The sequence below is a fragment of the Ischnura elegans genome, chromosome 3 (assembly GCF_921293095.1).
Source record: "Ischnura elegans chromosome 3, ioIscEleg1.1, whole genome shotgun sequence".
In the NCBI taxonomy this organism is placed as follows: domain Eukaryota; kingdom Metazoa; phylum Arthropoda; class Insecta; order Odonata; family Coenagrionidae; genus Ischnura; species Ischnura elegans.
The window spans coordinates 99,100,422-99,127,620 of record NC_060248.1 but is presented as its reverse complement, the minus strand read 5'-3'; the positions used below and the strand labels follow the sequence as shown (position 1 = coordinate 99,127,620).

Genomic DNA, 27,199 nt, shown 5'->3' with positions numbered 1-27,199 from the left:
AAAGGACCACATAATTCTTCTGACGAAACACTTCCACCCCAAGTCAAGATTTTTCGCCAATGCATTTAAACAACTTTGGTCTTCCAAAATGCTTGCCCTCCCTGCTCCAGGCAACGCCCCCCACCCTGCTCCATTCCTCCCCCAGCGAGCCAATCTGCCGGCGTCTCTGCCTCGCCAGGGGGCGGGGCGACGCGGGGACGAATATGCGTGGCCCAGGCGGGAGAGAGGGGGGATGGCAGTGTTATGAAAAGGAGGGTGGGGGTATCATAAAGACACGGGGGAGAGGAGAGAGAACAGGGATCTGCCCTGGGATGGGCAAGAATGGCTGGGGCGTGGGACGAGAATGCACCCCCATGGGGTTAGGGGGGGTGGTACAATCCGCGTACACACTTTGGGAGGGGGGTGGCTTGGGGAAATTATTCACTCAGGGGATGAAGATGTGGCAAAGGAGTGGGGAAGGGGGGAGAGGAGGTTTTTCCTCACAGTTTCCCCGAGGTGCGCATGCGTGGCGAGTCCGCAGGAGGGGGGGGGGTTTGGTGATGGGCAAACGGAAGGCGGGGGTTACACGCCTCATCACAAACACACAGCCACAGACACACACTAACGCGGGGAGATATAGGCACAAGTGCACACGCTCTTCCTCCCCGGCCGAGCAGCCCCCGCGTGTAAAAAAGCCCGAGGCGAGAGGGAAGGATTTTCCCGGAGGGAGGTGTGGCGGAGGGGAGGTGTGTGGAGAGAGGGGGAGGGCAGGGTTAGGGGGCACGGATGGAGAGAGAGAGAGAGAGAGTCGCATGGAAAGGAAGCCCTCACACACTCAGTTCATTCGTTTTCGGTATCCAGGCAACCCGCTTCGCTCAGAGGGTGAGAAGGCAGCCGCGGAGGAAGGAGTGAGAAGACGAGGAGGCTTTTACGTGTTGGATATTGTCTCCCCTGCGATCGTCATCATCGGCGTCCCGGCCGGACGGATCCCATTCACGCCGCGGGTTAGATACCAACTGCTGGAGAAGCGGAAAAGAGCCACGGAGAAAGAATTTAAAAAAAGAGGAACGCAAGTGTGCCAAACAGTGGTAATGCGTGTGACGTCCACCAGAGACTGAAGTGAGGATCAGGGCCGTGGACACTCAGCGGGAGAATCGAGATTCCGGCAGACTGTGTAACAGACACACTAAGGATATACCCTTTGAATCAATTAGCATTGTCGGTGGCTTTAGTTAGCAGGTGATCATCAGACTGAATCCACTCAAGGATACCAGTGGTGACTGAAAGGAGGACAAGCGTAATCAAAGTAGTGTTTTGAGCGTTACTAATTTTTATGATACACCATCGATTAGAACAATTTTAACTGTTAATGGGTGTTAGGGTGAAGTGAAAGCTGGACCAAATAGAAGACCCTCATTTCAGTCACATTCTAACTGCGAAGTAAACAGAGTCTTGATGCTCGAGGGATAAGCGACGATTGCATTCAAATGCCGGGGAAATTCCTACCTTAGAATTTCTGTCATAAGAATATAATAACTTAATATTAGTGGTGCTTTGGACTCTCATAGAGATCGTTTAACAAAATCTGCTACAAGTACTTGAGTAATTCACTTCAGAATTCTCACTTAGAGTCTATGATGAAAGATTCGTAGACCAAAGCGTTTGCCAACCCGGCTGTGCCTCTTTCTTTTCTCTCAGACTGGCACCAAACAATTGGCATACTCGCCTCTGTTTACATTCGTCACATTCACGCGGTGTACTTGCCACTTCCTACGGATGGTAAAGCTGGTGGCACATGCTTCTAACGTAACTCCTTTTAACTTATCCACTTGCCTTCAGCAAATTCAAAACAAATGGAGGGAATACGATTAAATACGAAAAACAAATAATAGAAATGGAGAACTAAATTAACTGACAAACTAACACCTTCAGAGTCGTAGGTCATTTTTTCCAAGGATTACCAATGAACCTTGAAAACTGATGTAAAATCATGACACAAAATCGACAACTATTCCATCAATAGACAACTTTTGAAATTTACACAACTACCACATAAAACTAGTTTTCAGCAACAGAATTGAAACTTCTCAAAAAATCTCTAAAATTGTCAAATCCGAGGCTTGATAAAAGAGACTTAAAATTTATACAAACTGCATTCATTTTTTTAAAGCCAAGCCGAAAAGAGAAAAAAAATCGCTGTAAAAGGTAACAAGGCAAACGCAGTAATTTGTACATTCAGTACAGCATAAAAATGCGTCGGAAACTATCCCAAATAAGAACGAAAACCGGACGTCACCGCCACGAATACCTAATGAGCTGTGGGTGACTCTTACTGAACGTACAAGTGGAGCTCTAGAAATTTGGATCCTTTGATTTATGCGAGTATATCGACGGAGCAGTGCCTGAAAAGAAGTCAGGTTAGGGACAAGAGATCCAAAATTAGGACATAAAATAAGCCGAAATTCTACCCGGCTTACTTATAGACATTCGAGCATTTCGGCATCGAATGAGTTCTTTACGTGGTCGGCGATTTCTCCACGGTAGTCGCAGCCAAATGGTTCTTGAAGAGGGAGTTTCAATTGGAGGAATAAAGAAACAACCCGTCATCGAAGAAAAGGAAGGAGAAAAGGCACAGGGGAGGAGGGGTGTGGGGAGGGGGAGTGTTTGGGGGAGAGGGGGTGGCCAGAGGGAGGAGGAGAGTGGGGAGTAAAGGAAGCCATGAATCCGGGAGTCTCCTTCGTCCTCTACCACCTTTTCCTGGCGCAGATTCTGTCTGGACCGGAGGACCTCTTCGCCCAAGGGTGAGCGCACTACAGATTTTATTTCATTTTCGACAAAAAACTAAAAATAAATACAAACCCTTCGAAAATACTTCAGAGGAACGAATTTTTCATGAATGTCTGAGTAGATCACGACTTACACATGCCAAAGAAAATAAATACTGAGGCTCGATTTGGGAAACGATCGCTGAGTAGCGAAAATCGAAATAAAATACTCTATTGAGGTGCAGTCTAATTGAGAAAATTTCGTTTTTAAAAAATTATTTCCCGTGACCTGAAAATAATATACTTCCACTAAAATACCTAGGTATTTTAAGTGATTGAAGCGCTTGGCGCGAAATCGGGGGCTTTGGCTACATTGAGATATATCATGCCCCGTGGAATACTCCTTGTTAAGTCATGCGAAAAAGCTAGTTTTTTTCTAGCAAAATAGTCTACATACACGATTCACAAAATCCATAGTGTTCTCATATTAGTCGACATAAGTTTTAGTACACCGTTCACCTCACTTAACAGGACCAGAATATCAAAAATAGACACTCCTCGCCCAATTAATTTACTTTGGAGGGTAGAGGAAGCATTTCATTAGAAGACTTTCTGAATTGTATTTATTAATGCGATAAGCATTTATATTGATTGTTAGATACAACTCTGGCACAAAAAGTAGTTGTGCTGCATATTCTAAGAGTAACAGTAAATTCAATTCATCAGTTTACATTGATACAAAGACTTAGAAATTGAGCAATATAAGAGCGAAAAATGGAACTAGCCTCCTTGATGATAAATCAGTGGCATTTAGGCTGGAAATTCGCACGATATAAATTTTTTTAAATTATTCATCATTATTTTTATATCCAAAATATTTATGCCTACTACCAGACTAGAAAAATAGCAACAGGTTTCCAGCCAGGCAAATAAGCTTACTTATTCCGCAGATTTTGGCAAGGCTGCGTGCCATATGTTGGCACTGACTGGACTAGGTCATTGCTTCCCCACTGCTAAGCTCACCTCACCCTTAGCTCCATTGGGGCGTTCCCTTCCGTGCCCCGTCAGCGATTCCCAACTTAAAAGGGTTCTCGATTAATGGGAAAGGTCTTCCTTAGCGCCTGCAGAATCCTCGAATTAACACCTCCGTAGTGTATTTTGTTTACCCTACTGGTTACAAATACAACCCCCGACACGTACCTAGTGAAACGGGCGACGATTGCCAGCACGTTTCCAGAGGAGGGGGTTAACAGACTTTACTTTCCCTCGTTGAAGCCTAATGGAATTTAGCGGTCGAAACAATACGGAAATGACCAGATGGTAAAAAAGGACATCTCCATACAATGAGTAAACAATACTGCATGAATATATGATCCATTCACACAAAATTCTCCCATATGGTTAATCTAGGATCAAACACAACTTCAATTGACCACATGGAATTATACAATTCATTAAGAACAAAAAACCGCCGAGTTTGATTTTTCAATGTATTTTCACCCTTGTAATCAAGTATGCTGATATTTTAAGTATACTCGAAAAATATCACAACGCATACAGTGTTGTAGCCAATTTATACTTTAAATTTTTAGAAAAAAATTAAACTAGTAATATCTGATAACCTATCTAATATTGCTACTAATATATTATACATAATCGGCATTCTCAGACACTCCGCTTACTTTATAAATGATTTAATTTAATGCTAAACTTCTGCATATAAATTCGAGTATGCTACCAATTTTTGGGAAGAAATCGTATGTTTTTTCTTACGCTTCAAGTTGAATACTAGCAATGAATTACATCTATATCAACAACTGATGAACGGTCCCAACTTTGCTACAAGTAATTTTTCAAATGTTACCAGCAGACATTCCATAACGATACAAGGAATTGCTCTTTCAAAATTTGCTAACTTATAATTGAAGCAAACTATTCAACCTAAACAATGGTCATTTTTCTGCATTCACAAAGTAGCAGCGTAGTATAGAAACCAAAATCTGAAATAATAAAGGAAGCTGAAAATAAACCATTCCAAGTGGCTCAAAAATTACAGTAATAAACTAATGATCGTTAATATCAATGAGAGAAAGAGGAAAGCTACGAAAATTTCAATTAGCCACCCAAAAAGATCTAATTAAAAAAATTAAAATGCTCTTCAGCCTTCCAAATTAAATTTTTTTCTCACTTAGACCACTTGGTTACCTGCATGAAGAATCCAAAACATTAATTAGTACTGTTATCGATTGATTAAACCTAGCTACTCAAGGGTATTTGCGAACCGATAAAGCACTACATAAAATACTAACAGAGGTCATAATGCAATGAAAAAATGCATTAAATAAATCCATTGATATAACATAAAAGAAGAACGAAAGTGAAGACAGTGAAAGGGAGTGGAAATGTGGAGTAACCGATTTCCAGCCCTTACTGAAATCAAAACGACTCTTATCTAATACAGCTTCGCCTCTCCATACGTGTACGAAGTGTACACACAATATTTTGCATAAATTTCTCCTCCAAAGTTTAGTTAGTGGCGACGTTTCTTTGATAATAGTCGTAATATATTTAGAGGTTAATTAGAACCTCTTAGAAGCCCAATATTCACACGAAGTAAAGCAAACTTGAACCGTCTTCGACGATTCTGCGCAAGCATTTGACGTTAAATGGTCCAATATTCAATTAATTATCCCAAAACATTCTCATAGCAAAAGGAACTTGTTATCTTTATTAATCTTATAAAGCAATGTAATAATGCTAATGACATGGAAATTGCTAAGTACGACACGAAGAAATAGTAGCATAGAAATGTACAGAAAATGCATCATCTAATCAACTGCTAAAAATACAGTAATGCTCTTGATCATGTAGTAGGAAGTATAGCCTAGTAAAGATAGTTGATGTCAAATTTATTTAACTTTTATGGCAATATATACGATTTGAAGAGCGATGCTACTCGTACAAATTACTGAAAAAAGAATATTTCCCTTAAAATATGTCTCCCCCTTCTTCAGCACGATTTACTTTTGATTTAGATTCTGAAACCTATCTATAATTTTGGTTGAGGTAGTACAATTTTATGACATATTTTAAGTACATATAAATGATCACATAATACTTAAGATTACAATTTTATAGGGCAAAGAAAAACAATTGTTATGCAAATTAGAGAACTGATACCGTTTCAGCGATTCAAAGGGTCAAAAATTAATTGAACTGCAAAATTTTTATTATCCTAACAATTTTGGACAAAATCTAGGCGAACCCATCCACGAACTGAGAATAACGTTCAGAAATATATGATTATTAAATGGTGGAATAACAATGAGGGCGTACGAAGTATAAATATCCCATTAAAATTAGTAACGAATTTTCTTCGGTGTTTCCCTATGAAGGAGACTTTCAGTAGTTCATGTTTGGTTGTCTCTTGGTGAGTAGAATCAGTAGGTCAGGAGGTGTTGATCTGAAGGCCAGCAGAATACCTGGACAAACGTACCCATCTATTTATACACCCAACGCTGATAAAAGCCAAGAGCCTCTTGAATCACGAACTCAAAAGCGTAACTATGGGGGGGGTCAGGTAATAGATCCCCCCCAAAGCCTCAGAGAAATAAAAAATATTTTTTAAAACTATAGTGCAGTTTTGATATATAATAATTGCATCTGCTTAAAGTTAAATTTTAAGTGCCAAAATTATTTAAAATGTATTTCCAGGCATGCCATTTTCCAAAACATTTCCCGCACCCCCCCCTTGCCTGGGAGGGATTGCCTCTGAGGCCACCCCATCCTCCCCTCGAAGCAAATTCCTAGTTACGCCACTGCACGAACTCACTTACTGATGGGTGACTTTCAACAGCCTTTACTATGTGAGAAAGCAATAATTTTTACATCAATTCAATTCCGAAGTGGCTTATACCATAAGAAATAAATGACTGACATTCAAGAAATAACTTGGAGATCGATGTTTTACTAGAGCCTATAAGCCTCTAATTTTAGCATGTGAATAGCCACATCCAAAATATACGGCCAAATAACCGCTGATTACCTGATTCTCAACCACCTATCCTCGCTGGTGCCGTCTGGGCCACCAACCAGTCTCGAATGCATTCTCTACCTCTCTATTCCATTTTAATTACCTTGGTTAACTACTTGGTTGTTTTAAGTTACAAAAAAAATCGACCTTCAGTATCTCTAATTCCGTGATGAACCATTAAAGACGTATACTTTGCAATGTTCCGCAGACTATCATTTACTCAGGCTCAAATAAGTTAATCAGTGCCTTTAAAAATATATTTTACACGCTAATCCCTTTTTATATCAAAAAGCTGAAATAATAACACAAAAAACAATACTTATCGTCTTCTTATGGAACCGATGATCACACACGTAGCTGAAGATCAAATAACGTTTGTTACCTGATGATGAACCATTAGAATAATAATTTCTCTCTCACTGCAACCGATTGATTTTCACATTAAAATCCACAGATTTAGAATGCTTATAAATCCATGATATTAATTCAAATTGTCTAACTTGTAATCATAATTTGACGGATTAGGTAAATAGATAGCCAACTCATGAACCATAAAAATGAGTGGAGATTGGTCATATCAGCCATATTTGAACCGAATCTTTAACCCTAAACTTTAATCAAGACTGAGAATAAAAGAAATATATAGTTTAGTAATACCGATTAATTGAAGAATGATTATTTATCGTTTCTTTTCACGCAGTAAATGCAAAAGAAAATTCAAGTTAAAATACTTCCTCTACCCTTCGGAAATAAATTGAGTAGGCCTCACCAGTATGACTGAAATGGAAGATATATATGTCACTTATATGCGTCGTGAAGAGACCTGAACTATCAGTTAACAGTTCGAGGCCACTCCAGGACTATGCATAAAAAATGAAGATAAGTATAACCAATGTTAAGAACAGCATCACAACTAAAAGAACTCCTGGAAGAAAGCGTTTCGCTCAACACTTTCTTCTCCGAGGAAATGCATCCTTAAGATAAATTTTGTGATCCTTTCACCACAATGAAAATGGAATCGGCCTTATAAGGGCTATTATGGATAAGGGATAACATTTTCATATCATAAGCAGTAATTCTATGGTATTCAAAGATAATTTTCCGTTCGATATCAGATTCAGATGTTACACGGGAACAGTTCGGAGCACAACAAAGCATGGTGTAGAAGAAAAAAAACCCGGGGTATTACACTACGAAGGCTCTTTTAATTCCTGAATGTTTGTCAACAAACTTGTAGTTGTAGACTTCAAGAAACACATAGAAAAGATAATATTTTTCAAGTTCAAATATATTTCTTTAAAAAAAATCGAATCGAAAATAAACATATAGTTAAGTTTTGAAGCACATCACGAAAAATGTTATTGCCAATACAGCATTGAAAAAAAGCCAATAAGATAAATACAAGCCTATATATGCTTGAAATTATGAAAATTGTAAATTAATATCCAAGAAAACAGATTAGGGAACGGACATTGTCTTCAACTGACCAGTCTAAAATGACTTCACTTTTTAAGAGCGTATGTACAATGTTTACTGCTTTAATTGTAGATTAATATTTCAAGCAGGTAATTTCTCATATTTTAAATCACCCGATAAGCAGCATGACTAGGGCTGGAATATTGGAATGGCAACCTCCTGATTTGAGTCAATTACATTCGATTGCAAAGCATTCGCAACGCTCCACAAAGTTTTGATACAAATGTTTTAATACATATTATCCTGAAGTTCACGGTGGTCAACCGTCTGCATAATAAGATATCAACGTAAAACCAAATTTTGTGCGTTGGCTATAGTCAACTACTGTACTAATACAACCCATAATATATGGTCAACTACGATACTTACACAACCCTATACTTATCAAACCATTAATTTCTCTGATTCATAACATCAAGTAGTAATCTTTTCGAAAGCACTTCAGGTCTGAAAAAGGCAGAGGGATTTTTGTAAGCTCTAATACTCATCAATCCATCAATTTCTCTGCTAAAAGCCATCGAATATCGGAATTACTTGTATTTCAAAAGCGCCATGAATTTTTAAACGCGATCATATCCTTAAAACCTAATAACTTAAGGGATAAAAGGGCATTGATTTTCAACTTAAATACTCTATATGATATATATAAGATATGTTTATAAAACGCTTTAAAAATTTGAGTTTAGAAGTTCAAGGTGTAAGCTTTTCTGTGGTCCAAAAACTTAAATTTAAGTGTTAGATCATCACGACCACCTTTCGATAAGAAAGAATACTTCGAAGTGCAACGAAAAAATGCTCTAGCTATGCCTTTAATCATCACTCTATACATTAAATTCTGCAGGTATATTGCCACTTTCAATCACCAGTTTCAATAAAAACCACTTCCCAGAGTTTCCTTCCAGAAAAAAAGCAACCCCCCCCCCCCCCCCCAGGAATCAAAGGACTCAGGACTCCGAGCGATACGGAAAAAAATACACCGCTTGCTGGACCCAAATTAATCAGTTGATCAATAGCTGCGCGTAATTGGGCCGTAGTCAGTCAATGAATATTGGTTTCATAAATTCAAATCTCACCTCAAGCAAACTGTCACGAACACTGTGATTTTCACATTCCGTAAAGGATAAGCATGATTTATGATCGTTAAAAAACGCATATTCTAATAGAAGAGTAATCTAACGTACATCGAAAAAAATATCACAATGAAACCTGGATTACAGCATCAAGCAAAAGTCTTTCCGTAAGAACTTCAGGCCTATGACTGGTGTAAGGATGTTCGGAAATGCTGCCCTGCTTTAAAACTTATCAACACATCAACTTCTCTGCTTCATGGCCGTTTAAACAGAGAGTATAACAGCTTTCTGGGGCCAATTGTCAGCTAGTGGAAGGAAGAATAGAGCGCACGAAAAAGGGACCCTATTAGAGGAGAACCCGGCCATTTGCTAGGAACAAGTGCTTGAAAAACTCAAGAATTCAGCGAGACAAGTTCTACGATATTTATGATAAAAATTTATCTCGAGAAAACAATAAGGATAGATAACTCAGAGATCTATAATGAATGAATTTTCCTTGGAATTGAGTGGAATTTCTACAATTACCTGTAAAAAAAATTCCTTAAAAGAACTAACAAGATATTGCTTTCCACAATACATTCTAAAAGGTAACAAAACCTCCTTACGCAGCAGTCCGGCAGTTAGATGATTAACTGAGAGACTATCGGGAAGGTAAATTCCAGACAGAAGAAAACAAGCGGAAGGCTAAATAACGTCATGAAATTATAAAAAATTAAGCTAAGAATGAATAAATCAGGAGCCAGAGGATAGAAATGAGAGAAATATAAGTATATAATCCAATCGAACAACCTATTAACAGTTTTATTAACATACCTACCAGCAATTTATAAATAATTAGTCATAAACTGAAGCATAAAAAAGACCAACTCAGTGAAAGATCCTGGGAGCTGTGTGAAAATAACCCCCATCAACTCATAGAGAAAAACCTTTGCCTTTGAATTTTAATTTTACACTGATTCATAAGCCACAAGAGATGACGCGCCATACTGACTCATAAAAAAAACAAGGTACATATATTCAATGCTACATTGCTCCCACGAAGTCCGCCGCCGCGCCGTTTCTTCACATTTACCTGAATCCGTCAGAGCTTCGAGATACTAATCATATTCTACGAGCGTCAGTGCCGGCCATAACGAATGAAATATGCATGAAAAGTATCACGCCAAAATGAAATTAAAACTAATACATCAAAATGCAATTCACTTGCTGTGGCGTAAAGACTGAATTGAGGGATACCTACATACTTATTCCCACGTAAATTTAAAAATAAATAACTCAGTTACCATAAAACCTCCTGTACACCAAATATGCATAGAATTAAGCATAAAGGTTCCCGTCGCCTACCACATTTCTTACTTAACTGGTAAATGAGTGCATGGCAAAGAGGGAAACGAGTAGAAAAGGAATACCTTGGAAGGGAAATACCTTGAGGATAGCTTAGCACTTACATCTCAAAAGATTTCCACCACGAAATTCAATTTCGTAAGTCCACTATGATCACGACTTATGATAAGGCTTCTATTTGAAATTTCATTCGTATGAGATGCATGAAAGTTTCCGGAAAAAAACACAAACGAGGGCTCAAAAGCCATTTACCAACTACTCACCTCTATAGCAGCAGTAAGAGGAAGTAAAAGAAACACGAGGTAGCAAGGTTTTCCCGTACGAATTCAATCATCATTTACAAATATAGTAGTACAAATATAATGATTATTATGGTGAGAATATGCATGCAATAAGCAGTCAGTATACACCGTCCTGTGTGCTTCACGCACGCTAGCGTTCAACGAGCGCCGCGCCGGTGATGTCGCATCAACGTCGAGCGCCATGGAGAGGACATACTGAGGGGTGAGGCTTGAGGGGCTGTAGGTGGAACCTCCTTTGTGAAGCATAGGAGAGCGTAGGATCCGGATTAAAAGCTTAATAAAGGACGGGAGGCTGCGCTGTCCCAAGCGGCGATTTTTCCAACAAAGCCGGCACGCGCTCACAAAAGAGGTGGGGTGGGAGAGGTGCTTCCACGATCGATTTCGTCCACTCGAACGAAATTCTATTAAATGCACTCTGACTCGACCTCCAAAAAAAAGCACTCGTAACTGACTGCGCTTGGAAGCGGGCATCCGGGACGAATTCGAAGCGCCGAAGCTAAAGAGTCCGCGGACACCGTTCATTGGAAACACATAGTACCACTAATTTTCACGACATGTACGTGTCGCAGGATTTCCAATAACGGCATCGTCACAACGGAGCCGAACGAATAGACGATATCAATCCCGGATGCCAAGCCACAACTCCTTTTAGAACTTAAGTAAAAACAAGTCAAAAAAACGGGTGAACATTTCGAAAATCTATTTTTATGACCACCGTGATCGATAAACAGAATGGCAAATAAGTTGACCACTAAGGTAATAGGCTTAATTTTTAAATATTCACACCAAGTAGCTGCATAGGCTGAGGCCAAAATTTCACTGTTAACTACCACTACTTAGCTGACCACAGATGGCAAAAACTTTTCCACGTTTACCACGGAATATCGAAAAAGTGGATACCATATCCCCGGGCAGCTATTTGAAACTATCTACCAGTGATGGCAGGCTTCAATACATTCATGGTAAAATATGCTTCAGTGTCACCCTCAGGCCCCTTTCTCACTGAATTTCCCAGTTTAGCAAAGCATGAGCCTTTATCTGAGTCCTTGGCACTGTCTCATAAATTAAGCCCAGTATTCTCTTTGGCCATAACTGCTATCCAAAAATCCTTCTATTAGGTAACTTCTGCATTCGCTCTACTCCATAGTATATACCCCTTTTCAATCACCTACTCTGGGAACTAAATTTTATTCACACGGTTTGCCTCACCTACCATTTCTAGATTCCTGCACTGTCTTTACTTTCATCCTTTCATTATATCGCATATTCTCAAACTTCCAATAAACCCATATCTCCAAGACCAGCAACCTACTTTCGATCACCTGTAAGGACTCCAAATAATTCCGACCTTAACAATAGATTCTTCAACTATTTTTTTAAAAAATTTATCCCTATGACTAACAAACTCTCATAGCTGACCATTAAAATGTAAAGATCGCAAAAATGAGGAGTATAATAGAATCTTCATACTCTAGCTCTTTAACTACTTTCAAGGTTTCCAAACTCATTTGATATGTATGTATATAATTATTAATGGAGGTCATTTCACTTAAGACATATCAAGGCTAACTTAGTACAACAAAACTGTCCAGATAAGTTCAACTACACTGGGAGAGTCTACTTTCCAGTCACCCCGACCAATACAATAAAATTCATTTGGGATACACAAACAAAAAGTGAGAAAAATCAACCAAATGAAAACATCAAACCCCTTTAAAACCGGGAGGAGGATTGAATAAACACACTACGCTAAAAAATGTTAGTGCTTGATGATTAGGAAGAACAAAATATTTCCTTCAGTTGGAAGTACGCGAAGTGCTGTCCTAAGAGCTTTTAATCTTCAATAGGCCCTCTCTCTGAGCAATTAAATCACAGTAATTACGGCCTGACCGTCATAAGTTAACACGTGGGCACTTAAGCCTACGATCAATAAGGAAGCCGGAATTTACAGTGTCTTCGGTCGCGAAAGACGTCTCGTAGCCTCTGTCCAAGTGTGCTGCGGGTAATTTCGATGTGATTTTAATTTATTATATTTTTACTGTGCTCCATTCAAACCATAAAAATAGGCATGTAAGTAGAGAAAAAATAAGCTTGAAGCTTGGTAGCACAACCTAAAAAGTTTCCGTTCTTTGATAGATGCGTGAGCATATTTCGCTCGAAATACGATTCATGGCAAGGTCGATGCTGACACAGGCAAATAATAATTGAAATATTCTAGATATTATCCCATCTTCTATTGTAATTAAATACGTGAACTAATATCTCAGCGAAATAGTGCACGTCTCGCTAGACATCTCTTGGATTAAAATTGCGTCTACCACGAAGTTTATCGTTCCTCACGGTTATCTCCCGGTATGGAATGTGAAAATTTTAACAAGAAACCGTAAGGTAAGGAGTTTGCTCAGTTATTTTATAATACGATATGATATTAGTTTCACGTCTAATGTGCGAATGATTGAAAGCATTATACTGATTATTTTCCTCATCAAAAACTCAAATATTATAATTTGCAGTCTTAATCGCCGATATCTATCTGTGATTGATACACTATAAAACACTCATACTAGCCATGAAAAACAAAATAGCACCCGGCAAGGTAAATTAAATATATTGAAATAACAGAGCAAAGCATGCAAGTTGGATGGGACTTACCGCTGTTATCAACTTCATATAACCTTAGTGAAATACGCTGCCGTTGACGGTATTGCCATTCCCCTTGTATAAGACCAAATCTACCAATGATGTCACGTTCATTGCAGTTTCTTCGATTATTAAGAATACACATTATTGAACAACCGAATAATTGACTTTTCATGAAAACTCTAGGAAGTGTTGGCATTATTGGTTATTGAGATGCAAAGATGAAAACCCGGCGTACATGAAATTCACACAATTTCCAGCTTTCATAATTCATTATTGACACGCAATGATAGTGCAATAAAGGTACTGTATGTTGAAATAATCGGTAGTGCTTGCTGAAAATCGACTCCATTACCTACGCGTAAATTCTTCGTAGCATTTAATCGGCCGTATAAAGGAGACGAAAGTATGCTAGGATACTTGCTAATACAACAATAAAGTTATAATGCTTTATCATTATGAAACATTATTTTTTTCACAATAAATTCAGGGACACAATGTGACGTTAACACGATCACCAAAACAAAATCTGCCATATTTGCTTTCATCTCATCTCAAATCAATATCGCTCAAACGGTTTAAAAGGCTTTTACCGGTTGGTTGACTGTTTAACGGCCAAATGCCAACTTAAGACTAACCTAAGAAGAAAAGACTATCCGACGAAGAAAACCTAGGAAGTAGATGGTACATATTTGAGATCGACAAAAATCTTCCGTTTTATTATTCGCAGGAGCAAGGTTTGCATAGGATATGCGAGGTGAAACCTGTGTTTTTAGAATAAGGAGACATTTTAACGGGAAAATACGCAAGTTGGGACGTAGAAATTCATGCCTGATAAAAATCAAATAAAAATTTAAAAGCGTACGATAACCTCAGAAATTGCGAATAAAATGTAAAAATATCGACCAAAAAGTCAATTCATAAAAACTGCGTGAGCTTCGCCGTAAAATTACAAAACTTGCCTCAAACACCCTGATAGGGTATGTCTAACAGATACTCGATGGTAAAGGCACATATTAATAGAGAAAGTGGGTTCCAAAAGCATCTTCAAGCAGTAATTAAAAATTTAATTAAAAAGGCTGCCGGGAAAAATAAAACATTGGACCGGAGAGCAAGGGAGAAAACGTGAAAATTAAATTCCCCACGATAATATTCCATCCCAGAAATAAAGCTCACTTGTTTCCGAGGACAATCGCATTTTTATCGTCCCAACCGCTAGCGCACACATACTATATCTACATATATATGTGTGAGTGGGTATAGGTATACGCTTCTCCACCGTAATCCAATTAACTCGCTACACACCCGCCCGGTAAGGAAATACACGCAGCGGAAGAGGAGGAGCAGTGGCGAAGCATTACGGGGTCTGGAAGGAAGGGGTGGGGGCCGGGTTGGGGTGGAAAAGAAAAACACAGTGAGGCTAATCCCCCAACCTTAACTGCACGGAAGCGAAAAAAAAGAAACGAGCAAAAATTGAGAAGGGAGAGACAGAGGAGGAAAGGGGGAATTGTGGACAGGATGGTCGACGAGGGAGTGTGGGGTAAAAAGAAAGGCCGGAGGGGAAAGGGTAGCTCGGTAGAGATGTAAAAACTGTATTTTGGCGGCACAAACACGGAGGAACGGGATCAGTCCGCAAAAATATATGCGTGGAGCATGCAATTAAGACATCCTTAACGCTTATAACTGATAACTTCAAGCTTAACGATGTGAAACCTTTCCATTATGGAAAATAAAAGAATAAAACTTTGTTAGGTTCACTTGTATATTTAAATAGGCACGACCGCGGCCCGAGTTTCATAAAATAGTTACATCTTCACCTGAAGATGTAACTGTGAAACCAGGGTTGTGTCTATTCAAATATACAAATGAAACAAATAACCCTTAAAGATGTTCTAATGGGACTATGCGATTTCATTAAGTATTTAATTATGTTTTTCCTTTATAAATTACTGCTTTACAAGGAGATGAATTCCAAAAGAGCACAAGTCCATCCAGAAAAAGCAATGAGAAGACAAATTCCTGTAGTCCTCTTCAAAGTCATCACTTTAAATTATGCCATTATTTGGCACTGAATGTAATATTCATTTACAGAAAAATCAAATTAACATCATTTCTTGTCCTAAAGATAAAAAACATTGCCCTGTATTCCTGTCAAATAACCATTTCCCATTTTGGAAATCATGACTTTTGTAAAATGCTTGCAATCTGATTAACGAGGAACTCAAAAATTTCAACAGGTATGCAAATGATAACTGTTAGGATCTTCAGGACAGTCGCTGATGTGAAAATTAATTTCCAAGCAACTAACCGAGAATGAGCCGCTTTCCCTAACGACAGTCAGTAGAGCATAAGAACAATTTATGAATTTTCATAAAGAAAAGCATATACTAAGTTAATCAATGGAACTTCATTAAGCTGTTGAACATTAATCCAACGAAACCAGGAAAACTGTATGACGCCAAAAGACTGACGAGGTGACCCCATGAAATCATGATATGGGTAAAGAAAGGAGAAAATATTTGAGGAAAGCGTCAGTTGACATTAGGCTTTTTTCAAATAAAGAAGTTAAAAGGCTTGCTATTAACTTAGCACTACTGTGAGTGGGATTTTTAAATTAGGTTTTCAAAATTTTCTTCGAACAATATGATCAAAGATGAAAAATACATTAAATAAGGCAAAGGAAATGCAAACCAAAATTAATGCGTATGGTAACAGATCTTTTAGCGACAAAGTGAATACCGAATACTTGCAGCAAAACAAACCTACGATAATTGTCAACGATAGAGATAAAGCAATTTTGGTAGACTATGCTTCAGGGCAGCGTATGAGGGAGGGTGGGAATTAGGGTACGAGAGGGTATCGGGGAGGACCAAAAGGAGAGGGGAACCCTTATGGAAAGAAAAGAGAGGGGAGGGAGGGATGAAAGCCACCGAAAAGTCCGTCAGGCTGGAAGTGAAGAGTGGGGTGACAAAGAGACGGGGGACAGCTCTACAGGGAACCCCTGGGGAAGTGAATCAAGGGATTCTGCGGTCGAGGGGGAGGCGGGCATTTCGGGGGAGGGGGAAGGGGTACAGAGGACTGAGCCGTGGAGGGAATTAAAAATGGTGGGCATTTCCAGGAGACTGGGGGTGAGAGGAAGGATGAAATGCCCACCGTACACATTCGTCAACGCGGGGGTGCCGAATGCATCGACGGATTGGGGTCGATTTACTCTCCTTGATGGGAAGATAACAAAGAGACAGCTGGCCTCCCAGACAACGCTTGTTAGAAGGAAACATGACTACGTTGATATATCCGACACTGGAACTTTTTTACTGCCTCATAATTGGGTTAGCTCATGTACTCCCTAATCCTACAGCATTTAGAGAAGGCATAATTATGGGTAATGTACAGTATAAAGAAGACGACATGTAAAGAGACAATTAGTACAACTTTTCGCCTCCGCTAGCTCCCACTTTCACGTAAGGATTTTCCTCCAGTTCTGCATGAGGCCTATAACACATCATTCCATCGATGAACCCTGTTCTCTCATTCCCTCTTCCCCACGACTTTACCCTTTCCTCTAGCTAAGAATTCAGCAACCCCACTCCTCTTTATACACGCTCTATCCTCAACTCCTCACTCCTCATTATCTTCTCTAGTAGTTTCCTCTACTACGCCACTACTATGCTCCTTACTATCACCTTCTATTTCAACTCCTGTATTATCCTCCATAGCCAAAACTCAAACGTTCCTGCCAATTCTCATCCCCCTCCCTCAGCGTCCACGTTTCCGCAACGCACAACGCCACGTTCTCCATCAGCGTCTTCGGTACCCTTCTCTTTACTTTCTTAAAAAACGATGATTTCTATCAATAAAAGCTTCGTTTGCGATAGCAATTGCCTTGCTGAGACGTTGTGTAGCGATATCAGGTTGTATATTATGTTAGGTAGCGTATTTATAAAGGTAGGTGGATCCGAGACTGGTCCAGGAAATTGTGAAGTCTAAACAGGTAGAAGGACGGTAATACAACGCCCATTACCTTACACCCAATGGTGCCCTATAACAGAGCTTAATAACATATTCATTATTATGAGGACCAGGTATAGGAGGAATAGGAAGGGCCTTAGCACCTGTCTAGAGGACGCACCCACGCATCCCCAGTGAATACAACCCATCGAGACTAAAAAGCAAGTCACGGAGCGAGAAATAATTAAATAATTTTACTTTAGAGGTAACATTTTTGCCAGCTATTTAAGTCTATCGAGAGGCCATTTCCTGTAAATAACTTTATTTGATTTCAACTGCATAATTATTTTCTAATAATTTCAAATGTATTTCGGTAACAAGCCTAAATTTTATTTAAATCATGATCCTAGTGGAATAACGAACAAATGTTGGGAAAATACACATCTATTCTATAGCAGTAATCAATGTTTTTCCCCAGCTAACAGAAGTTCTACCATGAGAACCTGTACACAAATTTTGACTTTCAAACAATAGAGCTTGGAGAGTCTTTGTTTTGGACGACAGACGATAAGTACGATTAGAACGGAATAATTCGAAAGATTAATGGATATGGAATATGCTTCAGTTTCTCGTATCAGACTCCTTCAGGCTTAAATGGGATCTCTGATTAGGTATTATATGGGTAATATTATTTTAAAAACTATGAAAAAAGGCTTTAACGCATTTTTAAAAAATCAAGGGTTACTCAAGAGACGATAACATGAAGCGTTAAGGTCTTCCGAAAAATTATAAAAATTATGACCACTTTTAAACCTCTCTATCGTCCACAGTAGACTCAACAATGTCCGATACCGGACATCGAAAAGTTGGCTTTACATAAACGACCTTGTAAACCATTGACCATTGTTTGGCCCGTAAATTAAAATTTCACTACATACCGTCTTTTGACTTCTTCTTCGGATGTATGTCCATTGATTGATGTCCGCGATCACATCTTCAATCGCTTCTTCTTTCCCTACCAACCATCGAGCAGTCTCTTCCATTGCCTAGTGTTTTACATCCAAAAATTCTTATCCCTTCCAGCTCTTCATAAACATGACAGAAAAAGTTTCCTTGAGTCACCTTCTGCAATGAAAAAGTATTTATAATTATGATGATCAAAAATCCACCCCTAAGTTTTTCCGGTCATTTTAAGACGACATTTTAATGACATAATTAGCGTGTCATTTTAAGAGGACACTAATAAGACGGGTGGCTTATTAGGCATCGAAGTATCCACGTGTGGTCACAAAGCTAAATTACTAATAATGTAAGATCCTGGTAGCTTAATGGTTGGTAAATAGAATTGACACGAATTCAGGTCTAGGCGACGTTTTACAATTGGCAATTACATTTTCATCCCGTCATTCGGAGGGTTTAAAATAACCATTAGTTTTAGCAGTAATTGCCTCATCCATGGCCGTTGAAATATGCGCATTTATCGCGAGTTAGTCCACTACACCTACATTTAAGACTAAAAAAATGCATACACCACTCTTTAAACTAAGCAGTAGCATTTGAAATAGACTCCAAAGGTGTAAATAACTTTATTAACATAAAAAGGTTTAAAAAAATGGGGTGTATTTTGGGTGGTTGTGGCGATGAGTGGTCGGAAATCGGAAATATTTCTTAGTCCGAAACGATTTCTTAAAATAACTCCTTTTAGATTTACTTGAAACATTCTTTTCAAATGATTTCTTCGGACTCTAGTCCCGAGACGTTTAAAAAACTCTTTACTTAACTCACATAACTTTATTAACACACGATTTTTTCGTACTTTTATTCCGAAAATGAATTTATAAGTGAAACCCCTTCATAAACGAAACATCTACTGGAAACTAAAATAGTTATTTCTCAACATTGTCATCTAGCGTCACTGAGCAGGATAGCACTGAAAACATGTTGACATTACCAGAATGCGAGCCTGGAATTAGAGCAGGGGTTACTTTGCAGTCTCGCACATATGCATTCTCGCAGAAGTTCTAGCAATTCACAGCTTTACACGACGCAATTTTGATTGCGCCGTTGTCCATACGTCAGATTGCGCAATGACGTGCCCCATGTAAAACGTCCTTAAGAACTGCATAATACTGCAATTCATTCGAGCAAGGAATTAACCGTGCGCAGTAGTTTGATTCAATAGCGTTACGACGCAGCTTGAATAAATCGAACTACAAACGGAGATGAAGTTCTTTCAAAACAGTGATTATATGTTCAGGTATTAAAGAATAAAATTCAAGTATTACATACGCATAGGAGATTATTTAGCTCCACTTTTCACCCTGAAAAAATGTGCGACCGATTTCAAAATTGGCTTCGAATAAGCTCAACAGGATCCGTGCGAAAACGGCCTGAGGTGCGGCCTACTGTCGGTCATTCAGGATTGTTACATACGAGGTATATTCATAGTGTAAGGGCCGTTTGGTCACAGGAAAATATAAACTCATATGAAACACGTTTTATTGGCACTTTTAGTTCGCTAGAAACCTGCTTCACTTCTCAATATAATGTCTTTCACTTCTTAGCATTTCTCGTACCGCTGCACTAGCTTCTTTAACCCCTACTCATAGAAGTTCGCCGCCTGAAAGTAGAACCAATTGACAATACCGTTGAGTTCCTCTTCTGTTAAAAAATGTTCTGCACTGAGCAACTGTTTTAAGGTGCAATGTAAGGACTGAAGGGTGGGTGCTCAAAGAGTTCCCAACGAAAATCTTGAATTTTCTTATTGGCTTTGAAATCAGTGTGAGCCTGTGGCTTAGTCCAATTGATTCAACTCTCAGGCCGCGAGCTTCTATGCAAAGGGGTTGAAGAAGCTGATGCAGCGGTACGAAAAATGATTAGAAGTCAACGACGATTATGTAGAGAAGTGAAGTCGGTTTATAGCCAACCATAAATGCCAATAAAATGTGTTTCATATGAGTATATTTTTTCCTGTAACCAAACGGCCCTTACTATATGAATATGCCTCGTATAAAAACTTACAGGGCTCGCAAAAGGTCTTCAACATGCGTAGAATAGTGGAGGCGACACGCATGGGAGGGATAAGAGTACGGAACGGAGGGGAAAATTGAGCCAATGGCAAGCAGAATGACTAGCATTGTAACTAAGAGTACCAGTATTATTCCAAACCGTGATGGACAATTCGACTTAACGGAGTTTGATACATTCAACCTACACTTCTCCGCCATCCTTACGCTACCTCCGCCAAGAAAGGGAAAACGCCCCCTTCAAAACACACAGCGATGAATAGGCAGGAGCATAAAAATTCTTTGTAAGCAACAAAAAAATTCAAATTTGGCAACACATGAGCCCACCAGTACTCTCCCTCCACAAACCACAAAAGGCTATTAGATAATAGACTTGCATTTTCAAAACAGTCTACTACTCAGCGCCGTAATCTGTCGCTTCTACCACAATGACAGGTGTCTCCCCATCCATTTTCTCCTTTTCACAGGAGTTCAAAATTAACGTGATTTCAAAAGTTGCATTTGATGGATATATTTCTACGGGTAGTTGATAGTTTGGCTTTATAAGGCAAAAATTTCCCGATCACATTCGTTTCCATTTTACTTGAAAATTTAAGACCCCGCGTGTCGGAAATGCCAGTAACGAGCACGGACTTCTGGTAACGAGCGAGTGGAAAAGAGGAAGCTCAATTTGGGTAGAACAATTCTCTTGTTCCACTCTATTGCCAAGCTTATCTCCTTTCCATCTGTATCACTCTCCTATTACACCCCCTTTATGAACGACCTTCTATCACTAGCAGTAGATGAGTATCTAGAGAGAAATATTGGTCCCAACATCAAAATGTTTTATAGGGAGCCATGAGGAGTTTGCCTTTCGACTACTAATGTCACCTCAGTCATGCTGTGCATTCGCAACACGAAAAAACTAGAAGCTAAATATCACGGTTTGAATGGGCTTTGCACGTGAAAATGCAAACTGCGTGACATCAGTGGTCCGGGATGATATTGGAAACTACTACCTCAAAGGTAGGGTGTAAAGGTCCTTATCATTCAACGCATATGACAGAAGGCTTAAAGATTCTTGCAGGAAATTTTGCTACCCCTATTATATCTTTCAAAACTATCCGTCAATCAAAGCTTAATCTTTTTTTCCTGCCTACCAAAGTACTTAGGTATTTGGGAAAAGTTTCGGTCACTGACAACCTTCTTTCGCAGATACGGAAAAATACTGCCAATTATTATGCAGCGGATGTATCTGTATTTAAAAATACAAACATTCGCGGGTAATTACTAGGCCATGGTGACAATCCATCCCAAGAACTAAGAAATATGGTCAATGCGAGCATTTTCCTCAGCTTTATGTAGACACGTCAATAATTTCAAGATAAGCTCATGAATTTGCTACACTAGAGAAGGGTGAAAATGGAAATAAATAGGCCCTCAACGCAGTTTATGCGCATGACTTTAGACGTGGTATACTTCAAGCCGGCCGCATGAACGACGGCGAAATTCACATTATTTGCTATTGGAAAAATTTCCTCTGGACCGGGAATCGAACCAGGGGCCTTTGGATTTCCAGGCCACTCACAGACCACTACGCTATCCAGTTCCTGGCAATTCCCATGACTATGTTCCCAGAGCTCACGGTGGAAGATGTTATAGCGAAATAGCGTGTTGTGCTGCATTGGAACATGGGCAAAACCCACTTGAAACACGCGCCCCCGGTGAAGAACGCGTCACCACGTGACCCTCCCCACTCCACCGGAACGCTCCCCTCATCTCCTCACCTTCCCCACTCCAGCCCGCTGCCTTCCCCTCACACCACGTGATTTCCCCACTCCCGCTTTTAATTGCGCACCTGCCCTCACACCCCGACCGCACACCTGCACAGCGAACGCGTCACCTCGTGACCAAGCGGAGCACCCTCATTGGACGGAGGGAGGCCAGGGTTGGATATAAAAGACGCTGCCCGGACCATGGAAGGCAGTCGGGGTTGAGGAGGCCGAAGCTAGGACTAAGAGCGAGCATATCCTCATAGTTCCTACCACAGGCCCTCAATCGGCCGGATGCCCCGTAAACTGCGGGTGGACCGGCGCCGCACTCTGCCGGATGCCCCGTAAACTGCGGGTGGACCGGCGCCGCACTCGCACCCTCCGCGAGGAGCGCGCACGCTGTCGCAGAGGGTCCTCTTCCCGGACACCGCCGCCCGCCTGAGGTCATCACCCGCGGAAGCAGACGGAGGACGAGGCCCATGACCCCGCCGTAGCGCCTGGACCCGCCGCCAACGCCGGAACTCCGCCAGAGCTGTCGCGGATCCACGGAGATTCCCAGAGAGGCAGTTCCGGACAGAGCCGGACCCAGCCACGCGGAAGCAGCAGCCGCGGACCTCGCTTGTCCTTACAGACCCCCCCCCCTGTAACTTTCTGATACTAATAAACGCACCTCCGGGTGTTATAAAATTCCTATCCCGGCCTTTCCTTTACTAAACGCCATGATCACCCGATCCCAGGTCTCCCTCGCAACCGAGAGTGTCGCTGGAGCCGCGACAATTGGCGCCCAACTTACGGGGACATCGACCGGCAGCGTGGATAGCAGCCGGGACCCACAGGATTCTCTGACTGACAACGCCTGGCAAATCAACGCCTCCACCATGGATGTACAACCCATCGATGGAGCGCCCGCTACACCTACCATAGCTCTTCCGAGAGAGCTTCAACAAAACTCGGTGGCGCCCAACCCATCTCGCACCCGCACAAGGGATCAATGCGAGGCTTCATCATGCACCAGAGTAGGGGAGCACCTGATTTCCTGTGCCAGCTGCCAACGATGGTTTCATCACCTCTGCCTTGGCTGGAGGGACGAAGCGAGGGACATTGAAGGGCTGCAGTTCATATGCGGAAGATGCAGTCAACGCCAACCGCAGAACAGCACTCCTCGGGCTGTGCCGGAGCCATCCTACCGTCCCCCGTGGCCGGAGTTCTTCGGAGGAGAAGCAGAAGATCCGGAGACGTTCCTGCGAGGCATGGAGACAAGGTTCCACGAGGACCAGATACCCACATCATGGTGGGTCTGGAGAGCGGAGCAACAACTCCAAGAGGATGCAAGAAGGTGGTGGACACCGTACCGGGAATTCGCTTTCACATGGCACGAATTCAAGCAAAGGCTGAAGGGAAGATTTGACTCAGCAGCACGGAGGGCCCAGATACAGGCGAAACTATTTGGAAGCATGCAGACACCGAAGGAAAGCGCAGAGATTTTTATCCTTCGAAAGATCCAGTTGTTTCGGAGGCTGTTCCCAGATGGAGATAAGGAAACTTTCTTACCCACGCTGACGGAACAACTCCTCCCAAGGATCAAGCAGATGTTCCGAGCCTGCCCACCGCAGAGCACTGAAGAGCTCATACGGCTAGCCAGCGCCATTGAAGCCAACCAGGCCGAAGATGTCACATACACACAACCTTCTAGACCACCAAAATGCAAGCACTGTCCAGGATACCACCTGCACCGAGACTGTCCCAGCAAACCAGGCGGAAATTCAGAAAATCTCTTCCGGCCCACCCACCCGTCTATAGGGGCCACACAACCTGATGGAGCAGCTATAAACACCCCCAGAATCCAGGTGGAACTTGCCGGCGAAGTACTCCACGCCCTCATCGATTCAGGAGCCGGGGTGAACCTAATAGCTGAACTTTGCCTGCCAGTGGACTTCCAGAAACGAGTCCAAGGAGAACCCACTACACTACGAACGGTAAAGGGAGATACGTTCCTAACAACGGGGGACCTGCAGACCATAGTCACCGTCCAAAAATTGCATCTACCAGTAACGTTGCACATTATACGGGACATGGAGGAGGATCTCATCCTGGGACACCCCTGGCTTCGAGTCGCCGACGCCGTCATAGACTACTCACAAGGTATAATCTCCTTCGGCACTACGGGCCGAGTCACTGCAGCCTGGACGCAACAATCAAAAGACGCTCTGACTCCGGATATGGACAGGATGGTCCCACCATCTATCCGTGTCGTGACACAGCACGCGGATTTATACGAAAGAGTCCAGCAAGCGCAACAAGATGATCCAGAGATCGCAGACATCAGGGAAAAGCTACTGAATGCCCAGCAGACACCCTCAAGGACAAAAACACAGAAACGATTCCTTAAGAAATATAAGGACGACATCGATCATCTGTGGTCCCGGCCCGGCCAAAATGGACCTTGGAGGCTATGGGTCCCGCTAGCTTTGCGAAAGGAAGTTCTCCAACGCTACCACGATACGCCATTGGAAGGACACCCTGGAATCAAGGCGACCTACACGGCCCTAACTCAAGGGTATCATTGGCGAGCAGCACTCTCCGACGTCCGCAAACACGTACAGAGCTGCATGAATTGGGCCTGCAAGAAAGGAGGACAGCGAGCGATGAGTAGCTCACTCCACGTCCACAACCCACAGAGCCCACCACATCCACACAGGAAGAAACCTTCCCCCGGCAGCGATGCCAAGTGCACAGTGCCAACCAAGGATATTCTATGGACCGACACTATACGGCCACAATGCCCCCACAGTGTTTCTTCTCGCGGGTTTTGCGCCATCAGGGGAGCGGTGGATTGTTGTGCTGCATTGGAACATGGGCAAAACCCACTTGAAACACGCGCCCCCGGTGAAGAACGCGTCACCACGTGACCCTCCCCACTCCACCGGAACGCTCCCCTCATCTCCTCACCTTCCCCACTCCAGCCCGCTGCCTTCCCCTCACACCACGTGATTTCCCCACTCCCGCTTTTAATTGCGCACCTGCCCTCACACCCCGACCGCACACCTGCACAGCGAACGCGTCACCTCGTGACCAAGCGGAGCACCCTCATTGGACGGAGGGAGGCCAGGGTTGGATATAAAAGACGCTGCCCGGACCATGGAAGGCAGTCGGGGTTGAGGAGGCCGAAGCTAGGACTAAGAGCGAGCATATCCTCATAGTTCCTACCACAGGCCCTCAATCGGCCGGATGCCCCGTAAACTGCGGGTGGACCGGCGCCGCACTCTGCCGGATGCCCCGTAAACTGCGGGTGGACCGGCGCCGCACTCGCACCCTCCGCGAGGAGCGCGCACGCTGTCGCAGAGGGTCCTCTTCCCGGACACCGCCGCCCGCCTGAGGTCATCACCCGCGGAAGCAGACGGAGGACGAGGCCCATGACCCCGCCGTAGCGCCTGGACCCGCCGCCAACGCCGGAACTCCGCCAGAGCTGTCGCGGATCCACGGAGATTCCCAGAGAGGCAGTTCCGGACAGAGCCGGACCCAGCCACGCGGAAGCAGCAGCCGCGGACCTCGCTTGTCCTTACAGACCCCCCCCCCTGTAACTTTCTGATACTAATAAACGCACCTCCGGGTGTTATAAAATTCCTATCCCGGCCTTTCCTTTACTAAACGCCATGATCACCCGATCCCAGGTCTCCCTCGCAACCGAGAGTGTCGCTGGAGCCGCGACAAGCGTAATGGTCTGCGCAGTGGCCCGGAAAGACCATGGCAAGTGTTCGATTCCCGGTCTAGTGTAATTTCTTCCCATGACAATGAAAATCCATTTCACCTGCATTCACAAGGCGAGCTTGAAATATACCGCCAAGCACTTTTCTCAAATTCCTTTGCATTGCCATTTTGGACAGTCCGCAAGGGCCTAACTTAAATTAACGTAAACTCGGTACTCCGAGAACAGTAAGATTGCCATGAGAATTAAGGAGTCATTACAGCGAAGTGGTCTCCATGGTGGCCCGGAGAGCCAAAACGTCCGCGGTTCGATTCCCTAATTTATGAAACGTGGAAAATATTAATTCTTCAGTAAAAAATAAGAGCAACACTTCAATTCAACACAAGTGCAATAAAATACAAGGAAAACAAGCACTAAACGTACAAAATTGTCGAATTGGAATATATATTCAAGCGTGTAAAAATATCGTCACAAGCAATAATCCGAAATCCAGCAAGCATGCGTGTTGGTGGGAAAAACGCTTCTAAATGAGTAAAAGGACCTGAAGTCCTGATGAGCCAAACTTAAGTTCATTTGGACTCATCTCTTTCTCAGAAAAATGCAGATGTAATACCATAAGCGGAACGGTGAAGGAGCCGCAGGGAAGCACTAAGCAGCCGCAGCTAGGACAAGAGGTAGCGACATCGGGGCTGGGGATGAATGAACAGAGGGTGGGCTTTGGGTGACGAAGGAGGAGCAAAGAGATGCGGTTTGGGGATGGGAGCGCGTGGGGTAAAAAAGGGATACAGCCCCCACGAAGGCGGTGGACGCGTGCTCAAAGGAATCCTTACCCCCAAGAATCCCCGCTAATTAGAATCCCTTGCCCGAACGCGACAGGCATAACCCCTCCGGACACCCCAGCAACGTTGTAGAGCCATTCAACCCTCGCGCTCCACAATGTTCTTGCCGCGCTGCTTTCCTTGTACTCCTCCTCAGGGCATCTCCGCAACCCATACACCACTTCCTACCCCTTCTTTGAAGTGGCATATTCCCTAAGAAGAAGCAAAAAAGGAGGCAGAGAATGACAATGGGAGAAGTGTGCGCCAAAGGGGAACTTCCGCGGTTTATCATGTTCCGCCCTTCCCATTCAGTGCTCCCAGCGATCGACCTTTAACGGAAT

The 27,199-nt window shown here is 42.3% G+C and overlaps 1 protein-coding gene across 1 annotated transcript in view; it reads left to right on the top strand.

The window, feature by feature from the left end:
• Nucleotides 1-2,691: 2,691 nt before the first annotated feature.
• The window catches only part of LOC124155231 (protein Wnt-10a-like), a 57,312-nt gene continuing 32,804 nt past the window's right edge, over nt 2,692-27,199 (top strand). The window contains exon 1 of the mRNA XM_046528947.1: nt 2,692-2,780. Coding sequence (XP_046384903.1) covers nt 2,698-2,780 — 83 coding nt within the window. The 5' untranslated portion in view covers nt 2,692-2,697. The remainder of the gene's footprint in view (nt 2,781-27,199) is intronic.